Source organism: Sturnira hondurensis, unplaced genomic scaffold (assembly GCF_014824575.4).
Source record: "Sturnira hondurensis isolate 20B ecotype Veracruz unplaced genomic scaffold, ASM1482457v3 Scaffold0019006, whole genome shotgun sequence".
Lineage (NCBI taxonomy): Eukaryota > Metazoa > Chordata > Mammalia > Chiroptera > Phyllostomidae > Sturnira > Sturnira hondurensis.
In genome coordinates this window covers 10,525,199-10,536,817 of record NW_028091637.1, presented here as the reverse complement: position 1 = coordinate 10,536,817, position 11,619 = coordinate 10,525,199, and the positions used below count along the sequence as shown (strand labels likewise).

Here is an 11,619-nt window from a genome sequence, read left to right as displayed (position 1 = left end):
GATCGCAGTTCGATTCCCAGTCAGGGCACATGCCTGGGTTGTAGGCCGGTTCCCTGCAGGCCAACTCCCAGCAGGGGACGCACGAAAGGCAACCATACATTGATGTTTCTCTCCCTCTCTCCTTCCCCTCTAAAGATAAATAAATAAATAAAATCTTAAAAAAAAACCACCAATGCACACTCTTCAAAATAGTTAGGTCTTATAATGTTTTAATGCTTTTTAGCTTTTCCAAACTTTCCTGGATTATTTTTGCTCATTTACTATTGCATATTAATCTTAGAACCAGTTTGTCCAATTTCAAAGTTGTTAGTATTTTTATTGGAATTACTTGAATGTATTGATTAGTTTAAAGAGAACTGCCATTATAACATTGGATGCAGTATTTTTTATGTTCTGTGTACTTCTGTGTTCGTTTTCTAAGGAAGTTGGGTTCACATAGTTCTTTACAATTCTTATTAGGTTATTTCCTAGATATTTTATCTTTTTAAATCTTATTAATTGATCCTCTTCTCCATTACACTTGTAACCCTGTTTGTTTATATAAACCTATTGGTTTGTGTGATTACATTTTTACTTGTTTTCCAGATATATAAGCATATATCTGGATCATTTTAACTGACCATGTAACTGATCATTTTAACCTCCTCCTTTTCATGTTTATATCTTTAACTTGATTTTCTGGTCTAATTCTGCTGTGCAGTGCCTTCAAAAACCTATTAAATGATAATGATGAACGTGGCTGTTCTGGCTAGAAATGTCTAAGTTCTTTGACATTTACACCTTCAAAAGATAGAGACATTCTCCTCTTCTTAGAGGTTGAGTGCCTTGCTTCTATGGAACAACAGTGGAAGGAATGGTGGGTCCCCAATGTTGAGACCCTGAAGCTTCTGGCTAACAGTCACGCAATTGAGCTTGAAAGGAGATCCTCTTGCCCCAATTAAGCGGTCAGATGGCTGCGGCCCCAGCTGATACCTTGACTGTGCCCTTGTGAGAAACTCTGACCCAGAACAACACAGCTAAGCTGCCCCCCCTGGGTATGTGTTGTTTTGTTTATTGGACGAAACTATAAATTAATTCACAAGAAACCCACAAAGTTAAAAAATGAATTGTATCCGCTTGGACTGGGACAGTGATAGTACCCCATGAAGAGAGGATCCCTGAACAACTACAGACAGGAGACAGCTAAGAACACTATTTAGCTGTAAACGTGGGGCCGGAAAGATGACTCTGGGCGGAACCAAGAGCCCAGTGGATGGGGTAAGAGCCATGTCAGTGTTCCCAGGAAGCATGATGGAGTCCTAATCAGGGAACTGACAACATTTATCCAGTTGAATTTCAGAATTTCGGTGGACTTGTGACTACAATGTGCCTTCTATCCCCCCCTCTTTGAGGGGAAATGTCTATAGAAGTATAGTTTCCTGAGCCTTTCCTTTTGTTGCATGTGATATATGTGGTGGTGGTTGGGGCAGATCAATTGTCTTTTTAATTCACGGGTCTTCCTATGGAAAGGAGCCACTTAAGGAATCACAGCCAAGGAACTGCATGCAAGGAGCCTCAGATACATCAGTACCTCTCAAGATCCTGGACCTTAATGCCATAATAAAGTAAGAGCTTTGTAAGTGGCCCAGGAAGAAGGTGAGTGTATCTTGCATGTGGAAAGAATATAAAACATTTGTGGCCACAGGGTGGATTTTAGGAAATTTTAAAACCTGACCCCCAAATTATTTGGCTCTCTTCCCATCAATCTGATTCTGTGGCTGCTTGACTAATAGGACACAGTACCGCCCTGGCTGATACAACTCTGTGGACTGAGCACCAGCCTTCGAACCTGAAGGTAGCCTATTCCATTCCCAGTCAGGGCACGTGCCTGGGTTGCAGGCAAGATCCCCAGTGTGGAGTGTGTGAGAGGCACCCACACACTGATGTTTCTCTTCCTCCCTGTCTCTGACAGTAAATAAATAAAATCTTTTTTAAAGCAATCAATAGAAAACAGCAACAACCAGTTAGAAACGACAGATACATGGGTTATTTTTGCAAAAGCAACACAACTATAAAATAACTAAGGAAAACTCATACAAGAAGTGTGCCAGAGAGACATATGAAAAAACTATAAAATATTACCAAAGTACAATGAAAGACCTAAATAAATGGAGAAACACAAATGTTCCTGGGTGGGAAAACTCAATATTGTAACTATCAATTCTTCCTAAGCTAATCTATTGAAAAAGCAGGGGTGGGAGGTTGAGAGGGGAGAGTACTGAATAAGATTCTGAGTTAGTTTTTGGTCTCAGGCCTTAAGTATTAAAGTAAAAACATTCACCAGTGCTCGTTAAAGATGATGAGGCAGGCTTTATTCAGGAGCATCATAACAGGTATAGGCGCCACTGCAATGGGATTTTGCAGTAGGGGAGACTGGGCCCAACTCTGTACAGGTAAGTGGGAATTTAGAGCCAGGGAGCAAGCTGGAGATCCGTGGATAGAAAATTACTAAGAAAAAACATCAAGTTAGTAAGGGTTTGGGGGGGAAAACCCACCTTACAGGACTTTTGTTGAAGGCATTCAGCAGTCCCACCTAAGGTCCCACTCAACAATCAGCAATAAACATGTGACTACTGTTGACCTACAGTAAATGAACCAGGAGGCTTTGGTTAAAAATATTTATTCAGGCTCTTAGGGTTTGCAAACTGGAAACACAACTAGGAAATAATCCAGAATGTTCTGAGAAAGAAAAGTTGGAGGGTTTTCTAGTTAAACACATATTCATGAGAAGAATCAGTTCTGCCTTCTTCACCTCTGAATTGGTTGAAAACTGTAATCCTCTAGTTATCAGGTGATTTAGATAATGGATGTCTGGAAGTCTGGATAATAGATGTCAGGTGGTCTGGTTCCATAAACATTGTTTCCTAGTCCTTTCAAGGGGTAATGAGAGGTTTACCTGCGGTTTGATGTATACCCGGGCATTGAGGCAGCGCTGTAAAGTTCAAAAGTTCAAGTTCCACCCTGGCTGGTGTAGCTCAGTGGATTGAGCGCAGGCCTGCGAACCGCACGATCCCAGTTAGATTCCCAGTCAAGGCATATGCCTGGGTTACAGACTGGTTCCCAGCGGGGGACTCATGGGAGGCAACCATACATTGATACTTCTTTCCTTCTCTCCTTCCCTTCCCCTCTAAATATAAATAAAATTTTTTAAAAAGTTTAAGTTCCCAGACTAGTTAAAATAAGAATAGAATAATTTCCTCATGCTTCAACCTATTTAATTTCGTAACTTGGCAGATTGACTATACGACTCCATTTTACATTTCTGTATTCACCAGTACAGAAACCCTTGAGGTGACTTTAACCCCAGCCATCTGACTCCAACCATAGGACAGACCCTGGGTGAGAATCACCTAGCTAAACCGAGTGAATCTCAAAATCATGAGAGATAATAACACCATTGCCAGCTGTTACTGTGATTGAACCCCTAATTTAACTCAAGATCGCCATACTGTTGCCAGCAATCAGCAGTGGTGGGAAGACTTTCCAGAACCATTTCTCAAGACTTTGATTGGCTTACATTCACGTCAATCAAAATTTTCTGTCCAATCGGCCTTTCAGGCCTCAGGATAGCAGACGAATCTATTGGCTAAGACTCCCAACCGCTCTCTCACCTGTAGTTTGAGCAAGATCCAGAGACTACCCACAAAGACCATTGACGAGTAAAATACCACAGGAAGTGGCGTTTGTGCTTCCTCTAGTGCGGTCCAATGAACTCTTTATTTTGGCAGCAAATTCAGTTCTGGAGCCCGCCCAAGAGGAAGCACATTCTGATTGGTTGTTTAGGACAGGGACACAGAGACTCACGGGAGCCTCGACCAAGCACTTACCATCATTGTCCAGTTCGCCGGTCAATCAACTAACCTTTCTGGATCGGCGGAAACTGGCAGCCCTTTTGGCACCGCCTTTTCCTGGGCTGGTGTTCCAGAAGGCAGCAAGGCCGCAGGGGCCAAGAACTTGCCGTGTGGGCGGGGTCGCCGTGCTCCGCTGGGACAGTTCCTCCGCTGTGACAAGCGGGGAGTGCCCCGAGCGCGGGACCCTGCGGGGCGGGCCTGCGCCTGGGGCGACCTCGGGGGCGGGGCCGGGGCGGGGTTGCTGGAGGCGGAAGCGGCGAGAGAGCTCGAGCCGGAGCTGTATCGAAGCCATCGTCCGCGCCCGCGGAGCGGCGTCGGCGGGGTTGGCTGGGGCGGCAGAACCTGGGCGGGCGGGCCGAAGCCCAGGGGTCGAGGCCGGGGATCGGGTGACGGGCGGGCTCACCCCAACGCGGTCGTCGGAGCGGGCTGAACTCCCGCCCCCGCGCAGTCCTGGGGAGGATGCAGCCGGGGGCCCCGGGGTGGGGCGGGCGGCGGCGGCTTCAGCGCTAGCGGCGCAGGGGGTGGGCGGCGGCGGCGGCATGAGGCGCGGGGCCTGCGCCCGCGGGAGGGAGGCGCTGCCGGCGGCCCTGCCGTGCCCGCTGGAGCTCCTCGTCTTGCCCTGCCCACGGGGCCCCGGCCGCTCTCGTCCCGGCCGCCGCCCGGGCCGCCGCTGGTGACCACTCGCCGCGCCGCCGGAGGCTTCACCCGCGCCCTCCCTCAGGACGCTCCCGCGGAGCTCTGGGCTCTTCGCCCCGCTCGCGGAGGCAGCGCTGCGTGCCGGGCGACGGCGAGTCCGGAAGATGGCTTGGGTGCTCAAGATGGACGAGGTGATCGAGTCCGGGCTGGTGCACGACTTCGACGCCAGCCTTTCGGGCATCGGGCAGGAGCTGGGTGCCGGCGCATACAGCATGAGGTACCTGGCGCTCTGGGGCGGGCGGTAACCTCTGTCCCCTTGGGAAAGGCCTGCAGGACCCTGTGCCTTTGCCAGGCGTAGCTGCGATGATCGCTTCCCCGGCCTACCTGGCTTGGGGTCAGTCCCCTGCCGCGTGGCCGTCGGGGCCACGGAGCCTCCCAGGCTTCTGCCCACCCCAGTGGCGGGCGTGGGAGGGCGGCCCTGCAACCTTCGGCGCGGGTACCGTGCTTGAAGGCTTCATTTTTGCTGTAAAACGTGCCCGGCTGTTAGGTTGGCTTGTGTCAGTGGGGGAAGGGGTTTCATTTCCTTGCAAGTGATTTACAAGCCACTTAGAGCTGGAAAACTGGGCGAGATAATAGGACTTATATTGAGAAAGTACTCTCCAAAGTTTTGGTATCAGTTCTACCCTTCTACATTGTAGTCTTTCCTAGTTGCAAGTTTTAATCACTTGATATTACAGTATTAATTGTATTTGAAAATAGCTACAGGGGAGAAAAGCACATCAACATAGTTAAGGTTTTCTGATGGCCTTCAAAGCGACATTTTTCATTTTGGGGACTACCCTCCTGGGCTCTTGCCTTTTGAAGAAGTCTAAGATGCAGTGATTGTACCACAAACAACAATTTGTTTAGTCTTCACTGCCTGTAGCAGCAGCCACTCATTTTGTTTAATTTTGAGGGGTTGGAACAGATCTGGAGTTTAGTCTCTGGCCTTTACCCTAAAGCATACTGTTTTTTTTAACTTATGTTAGTTTGGCAGGTCTTTATTTTTCTTTCTTACCTTTTTTTGAAATACAGTTTACATACTATATATTCACCTGATTAAAGTATAAAATCCGATGGTTTGGCAGCTTTCGTTAATGCGAATTGAGATTTTCCAAACATGTTCCTTAAAGTAACAATGCCCGATGCCTTTGAAGTGCTGTCCATTTCCCAGTGACTGCCATGCATCTTGCTGCAGCTCCAGGGGCGGGGACGGGCACCTAAATGTCTTGAAGAAGGACTTCTGGGTCAGGTTGGGCCTGGGGGTGGGGAAGCAGCTCGCTGAAGTAATTCAGCTTTTAAATCTTGTAAAATAAAGAGCTCTCAAAAAAGGTGCAGATGTTCCTCAGGGTGAGGAGGTGCCTGATGGAAAACCTTTTTGCGCCAGTCTCTAATCCTGATTCTGCTTGTGCTGGTCTCTCTGAACTTGGCACTTCTTCTCCCTGCTGTTGTGCAACTCGAGGGTGCCGTAAGGTGGCTTGTTTTGTGGAACAACTGTTTCAGTTGTGGAGGAAATTGAGCTACTGAAAGTCATAGGGTCAACCCAGTCGGGATTACTAGAGGCAGTGATTTCCTTGTGAAAAGCTGGGCCTCCAGGGTCATGCTTTTTTTCATAGAGACCTGGACTTGCCCTTCAGGAGTGAGAGGGCACCTGAATCAAATTCAGTGTGTCTCTTCAGCTGTTTCTCAGTTCTCAGTTATGGCAAAATGGGAGTTTGCTGCTTAGAACTTTGCTTACTGAGAGTTATTTTGAGCTTTTACTCTCCACCCACCCCCACCCCGCCGAATTTGTTTATTTTAGTGATTTGACCAACTAATGAACTTTTTGTTTATGGTTTATTCTGTGAAAAAGAAATATAACAATCTTGACATTAAACTTTTCCTTGACCTTTTTCTTAATGTGCAACATCTTTGTAATTGTTTTTTACAACACTTTCCATGGGGAAACTGCTTCCATTGAATGCTTTTGGTTATTGGTTATATAGTATGTGTCATTTAATCCAAATTTTGAAGTATCTTTGAAAGCAAATACCATTTTGGTTATTTTTTCAGATATTCTTGGTATCAGTATGCTCCTCAGCATTTGCTCCTCAAAAACTAAGAGGAGCCCTTAAGAGTCTTTGCCTCTTGCAGATTCAAGACTCTTTTCTTGAAATTAATACTTAGGAAACTACAGAATTAACTTGATCTGGACGAAGTCTGAAGAAAACTTAAGTTAGCAGGGTGTCCATATTTTAGCATCTCTGGGCCACACTGGAAGAAGAAGAGTTGTCTTGGGCATCACATTAAATACACAAACACTGAAAACTGATGAGCAAAAAAACCGGTTTTAAGTGAATTTACGTTTTGTGTTGGGCCACATTCACAGCCATCCTGGGCCACAGGTTGGACACCTCTGCGTGCTGGCCTTTGATTGCACTTAATTCCCCCCACCTGGACCTAGAGCTGAGATGGCCAGACTGGTCTCAGGAGTGCCCAGGGTCTCTTCCTCTGGTACCAAATGGGAAATGAGGCTGTTGATGCTTGTCTTTTTCATTTGTTCTCTCAAGGTCAAGAAGTAAACTGGAGATGCTAATTTTGAAATTATTTGAAAAGTGACTTTCTGATAAAAGTTTACTTTGTAGGCAGCTTTGCATTTTTCTTTCAAAGTGAAGTATGCATACTGTATTTGCTTTTTGTATGACTTCAAACAAGAGGGAGTTTTTAAAGACCACTTTTAGAAAAAAATTTGGGGGAGTTCTGGGGTAACTGACTTAAAAGAGACAGTTTCTTTTCATAGTCTAACTTTAAAAATATCTGCATAAATTGTAGGTTCATAGTATTGGGATACTGTAAGGCTAATTTCTGATACTGCCTTTGCTGTTCTTTTCCCCCTCGTTTTGTGCCATTGCCCTTGCAAAGGTGTACTGCAGTATCACGTTTATATGTGAGGTATGAGCGGCTTCAGATTCTGTATGAAATGAAGTAGGTCGTAAAGGGTTTTTCAAATCTTAGTTATATATATATATATATTCCAGAAATGAATGAAGAGATCTTAGAAAACCGCTAGATCATTCCTTATGAGCAAGTAAACCTAAGCTCATAGACGTTACAGTGATTGGTCCAAGAGGCATGTGGGTGGCATTACCGCTCCAAATGGAAGCTGAGTTCCCATATACTCAATGAAGGCTGAAATTCATTGCGAGTTGAAATCTGGGGTCATCCATGTTTTGTGAAGTAAGGACCAGATAAAACTTCTACCCGGTCTTTGGGCGGACTGCTGGTAATTTTCTTTCCATCTTACTGTTCACATGAAATGTATAATCTGTAGCAACTTAATTTTAAGGATTTAAAAAATAATGCAACTTCTTGCCCTGGCTGGTGTGGCTCAGTGGATTGAGTGCTGGCTTGCAAAACCAAGGGGTTACCAGTTCGATTCCCAGCTGGCGCACATGCCTGGGTTGCTGGCCAGGCCCCCAGTGTAGGGTGTGCGAAAGGCAATCACATATTGATGTTTCTCTTCCTCCTTCCCCTCCTCCCTTCCTCCTCGCTAAAAATAAATTAATAAAATATATTTTAAAAAATAAAAAATAATGCAACTTACTTAGATTACACATAAAAACTTTGATAATTAATCAGTACTTTACAAAAGGCATTGGTCTGAGCCCTGTTAAACTACCCTATAGTATAAATCAGTTTCAAAAATTACACTTTACATATTCTGTGAGAGTCCACCCATAGTTTATGAATAATTTGCTAAATTTAAACTGCTTTGAGCTGACAACTTTGCTATATTGATTGATAGTTTGAAGTATCAGTCTGTAAAGCTACTTATTTCAGAGTTTGAATGTTTTTTCTAAATTTACTCTTGACTCAGGTATAGGAAAGAATTTAATAAGTTGCTGATTAAAAAACATTTCAGATATCATGTTTGCGATGTTTTTTTTATTTATTATTTTAAAACAAGTTGGCAAACCTATTCTGTAAAAAGCCAGATAGCAAATATTTAAGGCTTTGCAGGCCAGAGGGTTCTCTGTCACACATTTTTGTCTGTATATGTCCCCTTTTAATAATTTAAATGTAGAAACCATTCTTACATCATGGCTGTACAAAAACAGGTTGACTGAAGTGGCCCTATCTGTCTACCCCTGCTCCGAAGGATAGACTCTAACAATGAGATGTGACTGCCTTGGGAATTTGTTTGCTGAGTATTGACGTCTGTTTAAGAAGTAACTTTCATTAAAAGTCTGTATGGTTTTTTCCATAAAATAAGACATTTTTCATTTTCAAAAGAGCTCTGGAATAATTTATTTTGCTTGCTTTGGGACATAACTAATAGATGGATATGAAATTGTTCTGTGTTGAACGTCGGTGGTCTTTCTTTTTTTTTAAAGATTTTATTTATTTTTGGAGTGAGGGGAAGGGTGGGGGAGAGAGGAAGAGAAACATGAATGTGAGAGAGAAACAACAATTTGGTGGGATGACACCCCACACCAGTAAGGGCGTAGTCTTTTCTTTTGAAACTTCCTGAGGTTTTTGGCATTTGTCAAATTGTTATCTTGTGATATGGACTGTGACAAAACTTTATGTATGTATGTGTTGGTGGTGAAATTTTTAACTTAAATTTTTTTGTTTTAAAATAACTTGAGGGTTTCAAGTTAATAAGTTGTCTATGATCTAGTAAGTTGGCATGAACCCTTTACCCAGCTTTTCCTACTTGCATAACTAGAGGACAGTTTTATGTTATGTAAACTACAAAATTTGTTTCACAAGTTCCTGTCTGTTGTCCTTTTTCCAATCTAGGTTTCAACCTCGGATGCCATACAGATTGCATTTAGTTTTTGTCTCCTTCAATGATAATTTTTTAGTCTTTCCTTCTCTTATGACTTTGCCGATCTTATATATAGTGCTCAAAGCTGTGGCTTTTTTTTTTTTAATTTTTATTTATTTATCTTTAGAGGGGAAGGGAAGAACAGGAGAGAAATATCAATGTATGGCTGCCTCTCGTGTGCCCCCTGCTGGGAACTGGCCTGCAACCCAGGCATGTGCCCTGACTGGGAATCGAACCATGATCGTGTGGTTCGCAGGCCTGCGCTCAGTCCACTAAGCTACACCAGCCAGGGCAAAGCTGTGGCTTTTAAACATGTAAAAATTTTTGGAAGCAAAGGTAAAATATTCCTGTGAATACTATTTAGCTTTTAAAAAACCCGTTACTTTAGAAGAATGACTTGGAGCAGAGGAGGACCACCAGTGGTGTCATTTTCGTTCGTTTGAAAGTCCCTTTGACTCAGTCTCAGATTCCTGTGTCTCTGAGTAGGGTAGTAGGTTGTGGTTCTTTGTTGTCCTTTCATGTGAAAGAAATTTGGAAATTAATTTATTTAAAATAACAATTATATGCCGTTATGTGTTACCATTTTCTAATTGAAATACTGTTTTGCTTAAAAAAAAAACTGAGAGTGAGAGGCATTATCTTAGGCTTTTTGCAAATCTTTTTAGTGCGTAGCTTAGAAAAATAAATGGATTCTCTTCTCTGCTATTGGAATACATACATGAAGAAAATCCAGCTTCATACAGGGATCTGACTGGGAAACAGAAGATTGTTTTAATAGCGCTTTTAAATAATTTTGGAAGTTCTTTGACAAAAAAACAGCACTTGGTAGTGTCTTAAAGTTGCAGCTTGGCGTCTGCAGCTATCTCAGTGTGCTTTTTGCACCGTTACATTAGAATCCGTTGGTGTGTCCTGGACTTTGGATCTCTTAACCTGTGTAATTTTGAACTACGCATGTGTTGTTCATTAGAAAAGCAATGGTCTCCTGAGTTACGCAGATCTTCTGAATGTTGACACTTTTCACTGTGCAGTATCAAAAAAAAATCACATTCCTTAATATTGCCACCATCTCATCAGAGAAAGCACATGGTAGAGAGTCAAGATTTTGTCATCGCCAACAAATGGTAACACAATTATAAATGGTAGGCCTGCTTACTCATTTTTAAGGAAACTTTTGTCAAATACCCAGGTCCGAATAATCATAGCTTGTCATTTTTTTCTCTCAAGTAAAAATGATAATTCTGTGGCAAAAACTGTTAGGTCAGCTCACAGATCACAGTTACATAGCATCTTTTCCGTGAGACAACCTTTGCACCAGAAAATACATTATTTGCAGCAGGAATACATTATACCTACCCAAGGACGAGTACATTGTAACATTTCTGTACACCTGTTGGTACAGTTGGTGCCACTGCCTTAATTCATGCCAAGGCACCAGCAGTTTTCACCACCATTGGTTTTCACCACCATTGAGTACAAGTGGCAACAGAGTGAAATGGGCAAATAATGTGTTATTCTGAAAATAGGTTTGACCTCCGGACCCCTTGAAAGGGTCTCGGGCTCCCCAGGATTACACCAGCCACACTTTGAGAATCTCTGATCTACTGTGTTGAGAGTTTTGATGCTTAAAATATTTTATTCTAAGTTAAAAACAAACCCATTTAAGTAGCCGCCGTAGTGTTACTCAGCAAGTGGCGGAGCTGGGATTTGAAGCTCCAGAGCTGGGGTTTCATCTCCACTTCTTTCCATGACACCCTTTGGCTACCTACTGATTAATAACAGAAGTTTTCTCGAGGTACTAGAATATCATCGTTCTGCATAGGAAGAATCAGCTGGGAATGCTGTGTGTATTTCTTATTGTTGTATCTTGCCTTTCTTTCCTCCAGGACCTTGTTGATAGGTTTGTTTCTTCCTGTTAATCATTACATTTCACTTTCTTGCCACAGTGTGCTAGCTAGGGCCTCACTGAGCTGTCATTGTGAAATCTCCCTTTGTCCTTAAAGTCTTCTGCATTTTCCATCATTTGACTCTCTGTGCTCTCTTCTGGATAACTTCTTTTTACCTATATCCCAGTTTTCTTATTTACTCTTCATTTCTCTCTGAGCTGCTGTTAAATATGAGTTTTTGATTTTAGCAATTTTCTAGTTCTAGAAGGTTCTGTAACTTTTTTCAGTCTTGCTGCCCCTTAAAATTTACTGTTCCTTGAAGATTTTTTCAAGCTTGTCTTTTATATATTGTTGAACAAAG

The 11,619-nt window shown here is 43.1% G+C and overlaps 1 protein-coding gene across 4 annotated transcripts in view; it reads left to right on the top strand.

Moving 5' to 3' along the window:
- Positions 1 to 4,447: 4,447 nt before the first annotated feature.
- The window catches only part of UBP1 (upstream binding protein 1), a 56,247-nt gene continuing 49,075 nt past the window's right edge, over positions 4,448 to 11,619 (top strand). For 2 of the 4 annotated variants that reach the window (XR_005070112.1, XM_037070849.1), the window contains exon 1: positions 4,448 to 4,803. Coding sequence is in view for 3 of the 4 variants with exons in the window: in XM_037070849.1 (XP_036926744.1) it covers positions 4,691 to 4,803 (113 nt within the window). In the remaining variant the exon portion in view is untranslated. The remainder of the gene's footprint in view (positions 4,804 to 11,619) is intronic. The other 2 variants (XM_037070848.1, XM_037070847.1) reach the window with 2 other exon arrangements.